The sequence below is a fragment of the Caretta caretta genome, chromosome 7, assembly GCF_965140235.1.
Source record: "Caretta caretta isolate rCarCar2 chromosome 7, rCarCar1.hap1, whole genome shotgun sequence".
In the NCBI taxonomy this organism is placed as follows: domain Eukaryota; kingdom Metazoa; phylum Chordata; order Testudines; family Cheloniidae; genus Caretta; species Caretta caretta.
Window position 1 is genome coordinate 89,193,459 of NC_134212.1, and position 16,140 is coordinate 89,209,598.

Consider the following 16,140-nt stretch of genomic DNA (forward strand, 5'->3'; position numbering starts at 1 on the left):
TAGAGCTATAAACTGCTTGAGCTACATTTTTAAACTGCTTACAACAGCAGTAAAAGAAGACTTTCCTGCTGAGATCTAGGATAGGCCTGTTTGGCTGAAGTAGAGATGTACGTGTATTGCTCTCTGGGTAAATGCAACATAATGCTTCTTCCTTGGCTTCAGAAATAACTTATTACAATAAAAAAGGTAGCAAAGACAGCATGATAGTGCACCTCTTAGAAAGCAGGAGCACAAAGAGAAGAAAAGAAACTTCTCTTTTAGTCAAATACAAGGAAGGCTAATTTACTTAATTTTATATAAACAGTCTCCGAATGATTGGCATTCCCCTATATAAAGTATTATATTCTACCAGTTGGTCTTTAACAAAATCTCTATAAAGTATTTATAAATATGCATAGTAAATTGATTCAATGCAACTTTTTTGCATAGATACATTATTGTATGTGTTATAACAATAATCTTTTTGTACAGAACAATTATTTTGAGAGGGGGAATACCTCCCTTGGATAAGCAAAGCAAGATCGTACATTATTGACATTTGATATAAGTAATTAATTTAGCCAGTTTATACTGTCTTACTTTCCTTTATCAGACAGCTTCCCTTGAAAATCAGATTACAAAAAATGTGCATTATATCCTAAGACTAGAACATAGCCCCAAGTCTGCCTTCTTTGCTATGTGTAGGCTGCCCAAAGCAGGCAGAAAGCTGACTTCACTGGCTGGTGAAGGATTTCCCTGGCATTGTAGGACCAACAAAAACAGCTCTGTACCATTTTGGAAAATCTCCAGGTAGCAAAGAGCCAACATAACCAACTCTGTGCCACTCAAACACCCTGATCCTGTTATAAGGGGCATGATGTGGGAGTATGTAGTCAGAGTGCAGAAACAGCTGGTATAACTACGAGTCAGGGCTGTAACTAGTCAATTAAACTTTTTTAGAACAGCTCTGAAGCTACTTTAAGATACTCTCAGCCTAGAATCAGAATGTACAGCCATCTTGGCTGCCATAGCTGAGGATCTGTCTCCTGGTTTAATGGACATTTAGCAACATCACAAAACAGCTGGAGTTTGCCTGCTTAACCACAGTTGGGAGGTACACTCAGGAGTGATTGACTGGAAAAGCAGGGAACTTTTAAAATCAGTACATCTGATGTAGTGAGCTGTAGCTCACGAAAGCTCATGCTCAAATAAATTGGTTAGTCTCTAAGGTGCCACAAGTACTCCTTTTCTTTTTGTGAATACAGACTAACACGGCTGTTCCTCTAAAATCAGTATTGAGATCTCTATTCACAGAGCTGCTTGGACAATCTTATATGATGTTTGGAAGTGTCAGTACTACAGTTTGCTAATTTGAATAATCACTAAATTCATCCACAATTTTTTAAAATCAAGAGTCAAAATTGGGCACCTAAAGTTATGTGTCTACATAAATGCCCTGGTTTTCAGAGGTACTCAGCTCCTGCAGCTCACATTATATAGTAATGTAGTTATTTCAGAGTGCTGTGAAATAGATGGCATTTCATAAATCACTTTCTGTGTGCTCCAGTGATTCCACATAGTAAGCTATAAAAACATTAGAGAAAGAAAAAAACCCTTTCCCCTTAGGACTTTTTCATTTTGAAAGTTTTGAAGTGTTTAGGTATAGGTACCGGTCAAAACCAGAATGTTCTCTAGATTGAACTGTGTTTACATTTTTTTCTTTATCACCTATTGTTTGTACAGGTCTTTTACACGGCAACAGGGAAAAGACATACATTTTAGAAAATAAGAGATTGTGATTGTAAAACCACAAAATTGTCAAGAAGACTCAGTGATATTTATACTATCTGATGTTCATTTTAATTCATTTAATTTTTTCTTTTTAAATTGGCAAACTTTCAAGTTGACAGTATCCCCGTAAAGTGAACTTATTCTCTGATAAGTAACAATGTAAGAATCGCATCACAGGGTTCTATTATTCATTGTGTGTTAGTTATTTTTATGTCAAATATGCTCAGTGTCTGAGTCAAAATGAATTTTTCCCCTAATTGTCAGCCCTGAAAACTTACTCTGGTCTGTGAGATTTAAGGAGGGATCTTCCCTTTCTGCATACCTATAATAATATTTTTCAGGCCAAATTATGCCCTCAATGGCACAAGTACAAATCTCTGGTCTTCATTTCATTTTCACATGTATAATTGATTGGAATTTGGTAAACAATTCTGATGAAGATGCACAAGAAGGAAGAGAATCCAGCTCACTGTTCTCTGTTGACTGTGCAGAGCTGTAAGAGTTAAGGTAGTAAAAACTATTTTTTTCACTTAATCTGTAGATATGAATCTAAACACATGCAGGGGGCAGATCTGTTGAGAAGAAGGTGCTAATGCTGCATAGTCAATTATCAAATTAGAACTTCACTTTAAATTAATGTTGACTAATAAATTACCTCTAATTACAAACTTTTTTATTGTTTGCTAAATGTGCCTTTTATTGTTTGTTTCTAAAATACTGTGAAAGAAGAGGATCCTTTGTGCTGAAAATAAGCTGCCAAGTGGTAGTTTACTGCAGTGTTTTCGTACCAAATGTAAACTTGAATTGCTTTTGAAGTTACTCTCCAGAGATTTGCACACCTTTTAGTAGTATTTTCTTTAAATGCTACTTTGCAATCTTTAATGTGTTTTTTTTGTTTTTCATTGAATCATCATAATGTTCCATTTTGTATATATAATAAATTGCCTTTATCCTAAAAGTATAATTATTATTGTAATTCACATGTACTGTGTTTCTTGCAACATCAATCAAAGTCAGTTGTATGTAGTGTAAGTATTTGTCATAGTCAAACACTATTATGTTGTTTATTCTTCAATTCAAATAATGTTTTAAACAGCTACTCTGTAATAGGATTGAGAATCTGGGTAACTTTGAACAGCTGCCATGAATACTTGAGAATAATGTATAGTATTATCAAGTTCTGGTAATACTAACCATTGCAACCTTCACAGGGATGTCAAAAATATAATCCATGGTTTTATTCAATCCTCTGTCTTCCTATCTTGGCTAGGAAAATTAAGTGCTGGTAAATGTAACTGCCTATGAGAAACTAGTTTGATTTTTAGCACTGATGTGATCAGGATTCATGAGATCCATAAGGAAAATATGTATGAACATTTCTAGATCTTTTTGAGCTGGGTAGTAAAATCATTGGTCCATGCAAGAAAGAAAACCTTGGGGCAATATTTTAAAGAAAATTGGGGTTTCTTTTAGTCACTTGTAGTCATGTGATATTTTGGATGTTTTTATAGTTACCTGGGGGTTTTAGTCTTTCACTGTCACAATCTTCACTGACCAAAATTGCCCTAAAGGAGCATTAATTAGCTGTGTGCGGCAGGGTTGCAGCTCCAGCTGCCAAGTAGTGTGTCATAGGTAGGAACAAAGCAGATTTAATCCTCACAGTCAATGAGTGCTTGTTTATTTGAAGCCAATCAGTTGCCAGTGTACTTAACAGGCGGGAGCTTCCAATCCATACCTGCTATTTTTTTGGTTGATTTTGGACTCTGCATTGTGTCTGGCCAGATTTGGCAGCTCAGAGCATACCCATGCTGCTCGATTAGAAACTATATCTTGCAGGGTTTTGGTTTTCAGAAACTTACAACAACACTATAGCTCAGGGGCATTTTCGCAAAGAGAAGGGTAGAGGAGTCTTAGAAATTAATGGAAGTCAATAATCTTTTTTAAAATTGTGATTTAGCAATATTGCTCTTTCAGCATTTTTCTTTGCTGAATACACGTGGTAATGATTTATCAGGGAAAAACAGGAGCAGAAGGTTTCCAGTTATTTGAACCAATGAAAGTGTTTATCATGACACAGGTTTTATCAGTCCTAAGTGCCCTAGACAAGTTCTAGTACTATATTAGCTATTTTGTTTGGCGAAACTTTTCCATTTTTGTATTTCCAAGCCATCTATTGCACAACGCCACATATGGTCCTGAATGTGTTTTTAAAGTGAAGGATTTCAGTCACTCATAGTCCATATTTTTATTTTTCTCTGATCAATGTATATGAATCCCTTAAAGTTGTTGGGGCCTGTTCACTTTGTAGACCTGCTCCAAAATTCACCTGGAGAACACTTCTCATGTGGTATCACCAGGAAGGCTTAAAGAGAGCCAGGGCACCACATGCAACTGTACAAAGGAAGAAAACAATATTTTTTCTTAATGCATATATTAAGATTCGTATTGTTTGCATGGGAATATAAGCATCATTCCCTAACTCCTATGTGAAGACCCTTCAGTCTGACTCCATGTACACATTATGGTTCACTCTTGCATTCCTTGGAAGAATTGGCCTTAGAGTATACTTCACTTGTATGGCTTTTGTAGCTATGTTGTGCCTCAGCTTTGCTCATTTGGGCAATTTTACAAGCCCATATATTGCTTCATTGTACTTCATTTCCATTAAAATGATTCTTTAAATAAAGTATAATGCACTAGCTACATGAAATTAACATTTTTATATGTAGTATTTGCATTCAAAAGTCAGTGTTAATGCAAATATCTCCGTTATGCAGCTAAGCATATAAACATAAGGGAATGCAAAGTTAAGACTGCAATTGTGTTATAGACTTGAGTTACATGATCAAATAGAATAATATTATAATATCACTTATTCAGATTTCAGAGTAACAGCCGTGTTAGTCTGTATTCGCAAAAAGAAAAGGAGTACTTGTGGCACCTTAGAGACTAACCAATTTAAGGTGCCACGAGTACTCCTTTTCTTTTTACTTATTCAGATAAGATTGAGAGGGTTGTTCCTGTTCTTGGAATTTGTGGATGTTTTCATTCCTCCCTGGCCAACACCATGAATCAAAGAGGAATTCTTATACCTTGCCATTATGATTAGTACTCTACCTGGATTCTTGACCAGAATATCTGTTCACTACATATACATTATTTGCTGTAACTACTCTAAATACCATTTTTATCAGCTGCACAGTACAACACACATCTGGAGAGAGCAGTTTTGACTACCTAAACTGATACAAAAAATTAATATTTTTTGCTTGTCAATTCTTCTAACAGGTCAGCAACTTTAATGGGCACCGGGAAAGGTACATACCATATACTGGCTAAGTTGGAGCACAATACTTTCACTTGTATACTGATCTTATCCTTTCTTAGGCTTGTTCTATGCTTCTTGTAGGGATAGGATAAATCCATATAAATTCCTATGCCATGATACTCATTATGTCAACATCATGTGTATTTGTTATTTTGACATTCGTTTTATTTTATTTTATTTTAATTTAATTTCTTGGAGAGGTTATTCTCTTCCTCCTCCTTTTACTGTGTCCTACAGCAATGCCTTAGGTATTTCTGCTCAGGGTAGGTATGAGCTCTGCTTCTTTCTTGTTTCAGGGGAAACTCTACAAACCTTCTAAATATGTTTTTCATGAGTACTTAGGAGTAACAACAAATATTTTGAGGTCTTTCCCATAAATAGATAATTTTATGTAGAAAACTTCAGAAAAATATGACAAAATAAAGTTGTTTGTTTTCTCAGTACATGATTCTAAAATGCTTGCTCACATCCAGTAATCCTTACTGATTCAAGTAGTCCCACTGAAGTCAGTTATTGATACTGCCAATGGGATTCCTTGCATAAGTAAGTATTATTCTGTGTGAGAACTTCTGCAAAAATTAATTTGCAACTTACCAAGACCTACATTCAATAACACTCAAAAAACAAAATGTATTAAGTATTAAAATTAGTGAAAGAGTCACCATCAAGAATCAGTAAAATGGTCAGTAAATGTTATCTTCTGTAGTCAAGTGCATTTCTTAGGAATCTTATTTTTCTTGCCTATTGACACATTGATATTGAAGCTGATATTTCATTGAGTGTACTACCATATACTATATACAGCATTGATTGCTTCTTTTCTGGAAGTAAAATAAAGTAGATCTGCTGCAGTTTATTGTTATTATGCCCCTGAGATCTTGAACTTAGGTTAAGTGATTTAGAGACAGCTATCCGTCATCCTTTGTCACTTTCTGTATTACTTTTGCAATTTGTTTACAGATAATTTTTATTTTCTGGTTGTAAACCTGTCAGACCAATTCTCCAACCTCTCCCATGGTTGTAAAGCTTATTTACGCCTTTAGGAGTTGCAGGTATACTGGTACCTGATATGTTATGTCATGGTGTATGTCCAGATAATATACCCCACTGAAAATGGTTGAGGATATTATTTTTGTGTGTGAGAGAATTTACTACCCCTCAAGTGTAAAGGTGGAACTAAAGAGTTCTGAAACCATATAATTCCACAAAAGCTTGACAGTTTTATTTGTAAAATACAGTTGCAATTTCCCATGAGTCATTTAAAACTCAAATTATATCATAAATACAAAGCACTAGACTTAAGGAAACAGTGTGCAATGACCTCCTCTAACATTGCTAAGTTTTTCCTAGGAGCTGAGTATTTAAGAGGTTATGTTGGAATGGGGATTTTATGAAAAGGGTTCATAGGGTTAGCAGCTTACAAGCCAATGTTTTGGTCTCTTAGATTACAGTTCAGGTTTTTGTTAGTCTTTGTTAGAATGAATAAATCACTGTAACTTTCTGACTCTATTTCATTTTCAGGATTTTGGAACGCTATGTTCAAGATCAGATTCCTGGTGCAAAGGTTGTGGTAGAGTCCATTGGGGCCCGCAGATTTGGAGATGGCTTTTCAGAAGAGGATTACTCCAAATCTGACTTGATGGTCTATGCAATTGACCCTCAAACAAACCGAGCTATAATGAGGAATGAACTTTTTAAGTAAGTATCTAAAATCATTTGTCACTGATGTCTGTACTCTTGATGCCTGTTTTGCAGCCCACTAGCTTTATTTTCCTTCAGTGCCTTGGACTTCTGCTGATTCATAACCTTAAATTCCATTCTTCCCAAGAGTCTTACAGATCTCTGGAAAAATGTAGTGTTTGTGGGTGCCTACTGCTGCTCGTCCCACAAACACAAACCCTGCACCTTCAATGGATTGATGGAGGAGCTTATTATGGAGTGGATTCTCATGGAGCTTTTCTACTCTAGTGAAACCAGTGGTCACCTTCATGTGGGAGGGGGTGATCCAAGACTGGACTAATAGTAGCTGAAAGTCATTACCATATAACAGTTGTTCGTTGCCACATATTAAGTGGCAAGACATTTATATGTGTAGTGAGAATATGCACAGTCTAGGATAGGATCTACATAGAATTAAAAAAATTATAGGGGTTATAAACCTTCGTGCTTCAGGGCTGAAGCCAACCACTAACTAATGGGGTTAGGAAAGAACTTCCCCTCTGGGTAGTTTGTGCCATTGCTCACTACAGGGTTGATGCACCTTCCTTTAAAGGTGGTACTGGCTGCTGTTGTAGACAAAATATGGCAGTAAATCTACTAGTCTAATCCACTGTGGCAAGTCCTTCACATTCTTAAGTCATTTCTAAGTGGGTGAACATTTGCAAAACCATCACAAAAACCACCACAACTATTGATTTATCTTTGGTAGTCTCAGAAGCCAAGGACTGAATGGCATGGAAACTAAATTAGCTTCTCACTTCTAGACATGGTATCTCTAGGTAATAGCTGAGGGTAGTTTATGGGACGAAATGAATTAAATGGGGCCCACAGTTTAGGCCCCCCCTAAACTCTTTATTGCTGCTGTCCCTTGACTCTTTCAGCTCAGAGGACCACATTTGACGGTGAAGTTGTTGGGAGTCTTGGGAAGTTAGAGAATGGCTCTGCCATGTGCAAACCAGTCTGAACATACTTCCTGTAGATAGTGTGTCTGTAGATAGTCTACAGAGATGTCCGTCTGTCATTTTTTGTAAGCACTGTGTTCAATCAAAATGTATATATGAATAAATAAATTCCTTTTCTGCCACCTGCAGAAATCACCCTCTTAGACCTATTACTTTTATCTTAGTTTCCAAACGTATTTCCATGAGCCCAGTATTTGTATGAAAGCAAGGAAAAGGCTTACCTAGTCTTTCCAGATCAACTGTTGTTTGCTGCTTCTTCATACATTTTGTCTGAGTGTTTGCTTCTTCTCCAGTGAGAGTTAGACCAGAGTATTCAGAGTTGGCATAAGGCAGTCTGTGTCCGTCACAGGTCTAAAAAGCAAATGGCCGTAATCTTTCTTCTGGATCATGATTGAAAAGGGGCTTGTTCTCCAGTGTTCTAAACTTAGTACAGATTAATTACAGTGTGAGGTACCTAGCTCCATACAGGCAAAAATTATAAGGCCAAAAGACACCAGTATGATCATCTAGTCTGATCTTCTGTATAGCAGAGGCTAGAGCACTTTCCAAAATTAATTCTTGTTTGAACTAGAGTGTGTCTTTTAGAAAAACATCTAATCTTGCTTTTAAAATTTCCAGTGCAGAATCCTCATGCCCCTTGGTAAATTGTACCAATGGTTATTTACCCTGACTGTTAAAATGATGTCTCTTATTTCTAGTATAATTTGTCAAGCTTCAGCTTCCAGCCATTGGATTTTGCTAGACTGAAGAACTCTATTATCCAAATTCTGTTCCCAGTGTAAATATAGAGGTGATCAAATCACCCCTTAATCTTCTCTTTGATAATTTCCTTGGGACTTTAATTGTAAGGCATGTTTCCCAGGCCTTTAATCATTCTTCTCTGAACCCTCTCCAGTTTTTAAACGTCAGACACCAGAACAGGGTACAATATTCTGATAGTAGTTGTAACAATACCAACTCCAGAAGTAACATAATCTCTATACTGCTACTTGATATTCCCTTGTTTAAGCATCCAAGTATCTTGTTAGCCCTTTTAGCATCATACTGGGAGCTCATAGTCAGCTGATCTTTCACCACAACTCCAAAATCTCTTTCAGAGTCTGCTTCCCAAGATTGAGCCTCCCATCATCAAACTATAACCTGCTTTCTTTCTTCCTAGATTTATGACTTTACATTTAGTCGTACTGAAACTAGTATTGTTTCCTTGCACCCAGTTAAGCAAGCAATCCAGATTTGTTCTGTATTTGTGACCTGTCCTCTTCTTTCTTTAACATTCCCCCAATTTTTTTGTCATCTGCAAACTGTATCAGTGATGATTTTATGTTTTGTTCCATATCATTGATAAAAGTGTTAAATAACACAAAGGCAAGAATCAATCCCCCCAGGACCCTACAAGAGCCACAACAATGATGATTTCCCATTTACAATTACATTTGGGAGACCTATCAACCAGTTTTAAATCCATTTAACGTGTGCCATAGAGGCAAATGGATGATAGAACAGACAGAGTGAAGCAAATAGTTGCATGATGGATAGATACAGGGATTAGATACAGTACCTGAATTAAACTGACCCCCTTGATAATCAGTGTGTGCTTGTTACAGGTCCACTGAGGAAGTACAGAAGTGATCTGTTGCTGTACCCATAAAATGAGTGCTTGTCAAATCCCCCGAGAAGAACCCAGGGCCCAATTACCTCATCAGTTGCACTCAACTCTCAGCAAAGCCAATGGGAGTTGTGTTCACAACTGGTGGGATAATCTGGCCCCTTCGTTATGGATAGAGAGGTATTTGCATGTGGGATTCATTCAAATTAAATGGGGCCCACAGTTTACCCCAACTCTTTATTGCCACTGTCCCTTGACTCTTTCATCCCAGAGGACCACATTTGACGGTGAAGTTGTTGGGAGTCTTGGGAAGTTAGAGAATGGCTCTGCCACGTGCAAACCAGTCTGAACATACTTCCTGTAGTTAGTGTGTGCTCCAGCTATCATGATGATTGTGACAACCTTTGTAGATCCTTGCAGCCCAGTGTTCCCAAATGCAGACTTGGATTCCAAATGTGGTAATGCAAGATCCTGTCTTAATCTTCCTACATACAAAGTGAGCCAATGCACGTGCATGTGGGCAGTTACCGGTTTTGTACACACCGTGTGGATTTTTGCTGACACAGTGCCCTTGTGTGGGCAGAAAATTTGGCAATATTTATGTCAGGGTCCATTGAAAGTACAGAAATGTATTTTGTAGTCCAGACTTGGATATACAGTACTGTATATCCAAGAGGTTAAAGTGCAAATTTTCAAGCGTATAAAAAGCATTAGCTTTCCCAGTTTGTACTGCTACAGGATAATACTAGCTGTGGAAGGAACCTAGTTAAAATGCTTCATGTGCCTCCATAGTCAGTGTATATTTTTTCTTTTAAGGCTTTAAAAAATGTAAATCAGCAAAATCCTGGAGAATGCTTTCCTGCCCTTGGGGTAGAGGTGAATGAGCACCATCTTAGTAAAGTAAAGGAGAGGAATGAAGTGAGTTTCATTACTTGAAATCTGAAGCATTACCATGTTTTAATTAGTGATAGGTGAATCTCAACAGGTTTGGTTCAGATAAGCTCAGATGCTTATTCAAATCTAAAGAGAAACTCCCTCTCTAATACCACAGCCTTCCTACCTGTAGTTGGGCTTTTAACAGGGGGTTCAGTGATTCTTCCCCACCATGCAGTGGGATGTCTTCAGAGGCAATATTAGTGGTCCTTCTCCCACTGGAAAGAGATTGCCAGGTTTTATAACTACCCCATGCCCTCCAACTAAGAATGATCTTCACAGGGAGTTCAGGGTCCTATCAGAAGAAGGATTCATGGTGGCAGGGAACCCTGTGTAATAAACAGCAGATGCCAGGGGGTAATACTCAGAAATAGAGAAACACGTCAAGTCACTATTTAAATGCAGAGATGGAGGTAGCCAATGGTAGGAATTATGGGATGGTACTGGGGATGGGTCTGCCTAACCCAGTATTTCCCAAATCTTGGAAGAGGTTCATATTTTAATATAGGAGGCAGGGAGAACATTCAGAACAGTTCCTATTTAGCCCATGAGTTTGCCCATAGATAGTTTTAGCATTCATACAAAATTATTATTTGAGTATGGGAAAATGCTTTCATATGTCCTTCAGTGATCCTTTACTAAACATTAACTTACAATACATATAGTGTAATTCTGTATATGTTCTATAATTGGATCACTGGCTTTAATCTACATTTTGAGCTTTAATAGAAGGCTCCCGCCTTTACCTGTCAATTTCAGAAAAGAATCTTCAATTGGGTCTATTAATGAATATTGGGATATGACCCTGGCCTTTGTGTCAGCAGATCTGGTACCCTAAAGATTCCCCATATGTGATGAATTTTCAGGTGACTTAGAGCCACAATAGAAATTCCTATACTATCCCCCTGCCACAAGGAGCATGGCTTGTACAAGAGGGAAGTGGCTGAGGTATCCTGTCATCTCTTGCTGCCAAAATGGATCTAAGGACTATTGGGAGCTAGACACAAGTTAGGGCAGCATCAAGGCTGTCTAACTTACACTACTGCTCCAGTCTCCAGCTAGTCTCAAAGTTAGACTGGGGGGACGAATACCTAAAGGTACCTAAAGCCACTATTGTACTCATCTCCTGAACTGTACCAAGCACAGCTTGAATGCTGTTCAGCATCTCAGGCATTGGCTAGAGCAGATGTGGTATCACCGTAGTAATTTTTCAGGTTGCATTTAATCATTCACACTCAAATAATTCTGTTCAAATAACATATAAGATCAGACTTGCAGAAACAAAAGCCAGTAAAATCTGAAATTTGTGAAAAATTTAAACTTTAACCTATGCTGCTTATTGCCAGTTGGGCACAGTAAGAATTTCTCAGAGCAATGGGTAATTTTTACATATGCTAATCATTGTAATACTTATGCATAATGAGGACTGCACAATCTTCTTCAGAACTCTTGTGATCAATAAGGGTTAAATATAGGATCTGTCTTGGCCTATGTGCTGTCTTGGGAATGCACAGTAAGTACAGAAAATCTATTTGAGGTTATTCTAAAGTATAGCAGCAACTGAATCAAATTATTTCCTCCACAAATGACTAAAAAACAATGAAACCATTTAAACTATTCGGACTGAAAATACCAGCATATTTTAATTACAGGTTTTTTAGATTTATTAGTGCACTAAAAGCATTGTAATCTATCGAAAATTCTCTTATATCTGTGACAAAGTTCCTCCTCTGCCTTGGTGGGTCCTGCGCTTATTGGTGGATTTTCTCACCTCAGAGGTTCACGGCAGCCCTCAGTTTGGCCACTTTTGTGGCTCAAATCTGCTGTTCACTGGCCAGCATGGGGAAAGGAAAAAGAACAATCCCCGCAGTCTCTGTTGATCCACGTAGTGGAACGGGGAACAGGCCAAACACCTTCCCCTCTGGTGGAACCCACAGTCCAATTCAACTCTTCTGGTATCAAGTAGTGAGTTGGGGGGATGGAGGGATGGGGGGAAACTCGGGCCCGCCCTCTACTTTGGGTTTCAACCAAGGGCCCTGTGGATTGTAGCTGTCTAGAGTGCCTCCTGGAACAGCTGCGTGACAGCTACAACTCCCTGGGCTACTTCCCCATGGCCTCCTCCCAACACCTTCTTCATTCTCACTCCAGGACCTTCCTCCTGGTGTCTGATAATACTTGTACTTCTCAGTCTTCTAGTAGTACGCCTTCTCACTCTCAGCTTCTTGCGCCTCCTGCTCCCAGCTCCTCGCACACGCACCACAAACTGAAGTGAGCTCCTTTTTAAAGCCAGGTGCACTGATTAGCCTGCCTTAATTGATTCTAGCAGCTTCTTGATTGGCTGCAGGTGTTCTAATCAGCCTGTCTGCCTTAATTGTTTCCAGAAAGTTCCTGATTGTTCTGGAACCTTCCCTGTTACGTTACCCAGGGAACAGGGACCTACTTAACCTGGGGCTAATACATCTGCCTTTTATCATGTACTGGACTTACATATTTCTGTACATAAAAAATAAAATCTAAAACTGTGGGGGAAAAAATCACTCTCCTGTAGCCATCTGGCCCAATCCTGTCACATATCTATTCACCTTACAAATATCCTGCATTTAAAAAATCCACCCATCTGAGCCCTTGTGCAGTATGCCATGTAATCAGTGTGTATGGCTGAGTTATGAACCCCTTAAAATAAGGGTTTGTAAAGAAAATGTTAACACAATCTTAACTGAGACAGTGTTAAAGGTTTCCCACTGGCAAAGTTGAATACTTGCATATTCTCCATCAACACAGAGGACGTCTACCATACACCAGTGACATCTAGTGTGCAAATGAAGAATTAGAGCTCGGGTCTCCAATATGCTTGCATTTTCAACATTCATATTGTAGATTCTGTTTAGGTAAGGGTAAATTATTTTTGCTAAATTACTAAAAACAAACACATTATCTGAAAATGGGCCAAAGGCTTTGTTATGAATTTTAGTAAAATATAGTAATAAAAAAGGACAAAGTATTCTTTCTTAAAGAAAATGTTATTCTAAAGACCTCTGGTGGAACTTTAGAAGGAGTTAATGGATCAATGAATGATTAATCATTATTCCATTACCAAGGTAGTTCATGCTTAGCTGAACATTGTACATAAGCAAGGATTCAACCACTTTGTTGTATATGAAGAAAACAGCATATCCTCTTAAAAATTATAGCACTTCTTGATTTTTTTAGAATGAATATTCTGAGATTTTGCAGGTAAAAGTTAACTAGTTTCAGTTAAAATTAATTTTAAAAATTGGTCCTTTAAGAAATTTAGTGCCCAGTAGCAGGTTGTTTCTGTATCTCAGATGATCTTAATAATGTACTAACACAGACACTTCAAACTTTCTTTAGAGTTTAAACTAAATGGGATTCATATGCACAGATTGCATATGAAGGTATTTTTGATTAATGGTACTACTTTGTATTACTGTTCATAACTTCAGCAGGACCCCTGAGGAATAATTTTCTATTACACTGAAGACCATGTGCAACTGTTCTCTGTCAAAATGGCTGCCAACGCCCATTGTTGTCAATGGGAGTTTGGTCAGAACCTGACCATGATTAGATGGCCATTTGAGTTTTAGGCCAAAACATTTTGATTTAAAAATTATTTTTTTCTGTGAAAAACAGATATTCTTTGTGACCATTTTAATTTGTAGTTTAATCAAAACCACAATTTTTCATTGAAAAACAATTAACATGGAAAATTTTTGAACAGCCCTATTCCTGTACAGTAAGTGGAGAATTAATTGTGACTTTCACAGTTCCCTGGTGCGCTCTTTGAATAGCATAGCCATATGCTGCCCCTTACTCAGATCAGCTTACAAAACTACGACCTGGCCCCTAAACTAAACAGTGCCATTTCTTGTTTCAGCAACATTTATTTTGCTTTTTTCAGTGTATCAGAATACATCAGTTTGTTAACTTTGGTCTAAAATTATACTTTTACCCTATTATACATCTGTAGTTACTCTACATTTCGAGTAATGATAGTAGAATGTAGTCCCTGATAATTAACTCTAATTTCCAGTAATGTCTAAACTTATCCTGTCAAACTCCTTTGTCTATTTTTGTACCTGTGTTATTATAGTTTTCTACTAATAGTCAGAAGCCAATAGTCCAGAATTTATAATGTCAGTCAATGTTGGTTGTGATCAAATTGTACTGTCATCTGATGGCTGTCTTGATGAAATATGTAAAATGAGCTAAAAAGATGTAGCCAGTGTGTAGTGGACAAGGTTATCTCAATTGCTTTCTTGGTGAAAATCTCAGCAGAAAGAGACAGGCTTTTGAGCCACACAGAACTCTTCTTTGAAAGCTTGTCTCTCTCACCAACAGAACTTCATCTAGTAAAAGATATTACCTCATCCATGTTGTCTCTCTAACATGCTGGGTGGGACCAACATGGCTATGACTACATTGCATGCATTATACTACAGTAGTTGTACTTCTTCCAGAAGAGGGTTGAAAATATGTTGTGGCATGATGTCGATTTTACACCGATTTTTGTACTGTACATTCTCTGAATAAATAGAGCACTCAGTTTACACTGATGTCAGACTGGCAACTTTCATGAGTCCCAAACTAACTTTAAAAATGTATCATAGTGCTCTACTTAATGTAGATAAAGTATTTTAAAGATTGTGGGCATTTATTTCCCCCCCATTCCAGCTCCTTTGCAAGGCACTCAGGAATCTGGACACAACTGCTCAGCTAAGAATTCCCTTGACAGAGCAGGTACTATCAACTAGCTTGAACAGGTTCCTGAATCAGCCATCCCCCACCTGAGCATATAGGGCGTTTCCCTAGTTTTCTCTAAGTTACACAGTCACTGGAGCAGGTGTGGTTTGATAATTGTGGCTTGCCGATTTCCCCCCAGCACCAAACAGATCTTGGCACAGGAAAGAATCTGGCCCAGTACATGCTATGCTTTGTTGGATAAATACCAAATACTTAGAGGCTAAATGATCAACCTTCTTATGCAGAGCAGATGTAAGAATGAGATCAAAACTTATTGATAGGCAATTTAGTGGCATATTCTCCATGGAATCCCATTCCTTTTAATATGAGGGAAGTGAGGTCAGTCGGGATATGTTTAAACATTTCGGAGTGAGCCTCTTAGCCCAGGTCAAAAGACGCAAGCTAGTGGGCTTGTGCTGTAAAAATAGCTGTATAGCACTTTGAAGTTGCGGCTCGGGGTGGAGCTTGGGCCCTGAAGCCTAGAGTGTGGGGTGGACTTCTGCTGTGATTTGATATTCACCTGGTGGTTTGTTGTTCTTTAAGCTTTCTATGGCTATTTTAAGTTCATCCAGAGTAATATCCTCACAGCAAACATCAAGTTCTGCCATCTTCCCTGCAAACGATGGCGGGAGGGGGGGCAGAATTCCTAACTGTAAGAACAGTAGGACAATGATACAGGTTGCCTAGGGAGGTTGTGGAAGTTCCTTTGCTGGAGGTTTTCAAAAGCAGGCTGGATGGTCATCTCTATTGTATGGTTTAGACACAACAAATCCTGTATCTTCGCAGGGGGTTAAACTAGATGACCCTTGCAGTCCCTTCTAGCCTTATGATTCTATGGTTATCAAAGTTAAATGTTATTTCTGGTGAGAGTCTGTTAAGGATGTCATGGGAAGTGTTCTGTCCATCTTTTCATTTGCTGGTCTAAGGTTTTCCCTTGTTTATCTTTCATTGGACCTTCCCCGCTGTGGCTAAAGTCTCCAGCAAGTCATATAGTGGTTTGATAAAGTGTTCTCATGTGTTCCTCCATTGCTGCCATTTCTGTTTCCAGTGCCTATCTATTG

The 16,140-nt window shown here is 38.0% G+C and overlaps 1 protein-coding gene across 7 annotated transcripts in view; it reads left to right on the forward strand.

The window, feature by feature from the left end:
- Positions 1–16,140, forward strand: part of PCDH15 (protocadherin related 15) — a 1,356,473-nt gene that overhangs the window by 1,298,740 nt on the left and 41,593 nt on the right. For all 7 annotated transcript variants that reach the window (XM_048859211.2, XM_075130916.1, XM_048859220.2 and 4 more), the window contains one exon: positions 6,620–6,796. In XM_048859211.2, coding sequence (XP_048715168.2) covers positions 6,620–6,796 — 177 coding nt within the window. The remainder of the gene's footprint in view (positions 1–6,619; positions 6,797–16,140) is intronic.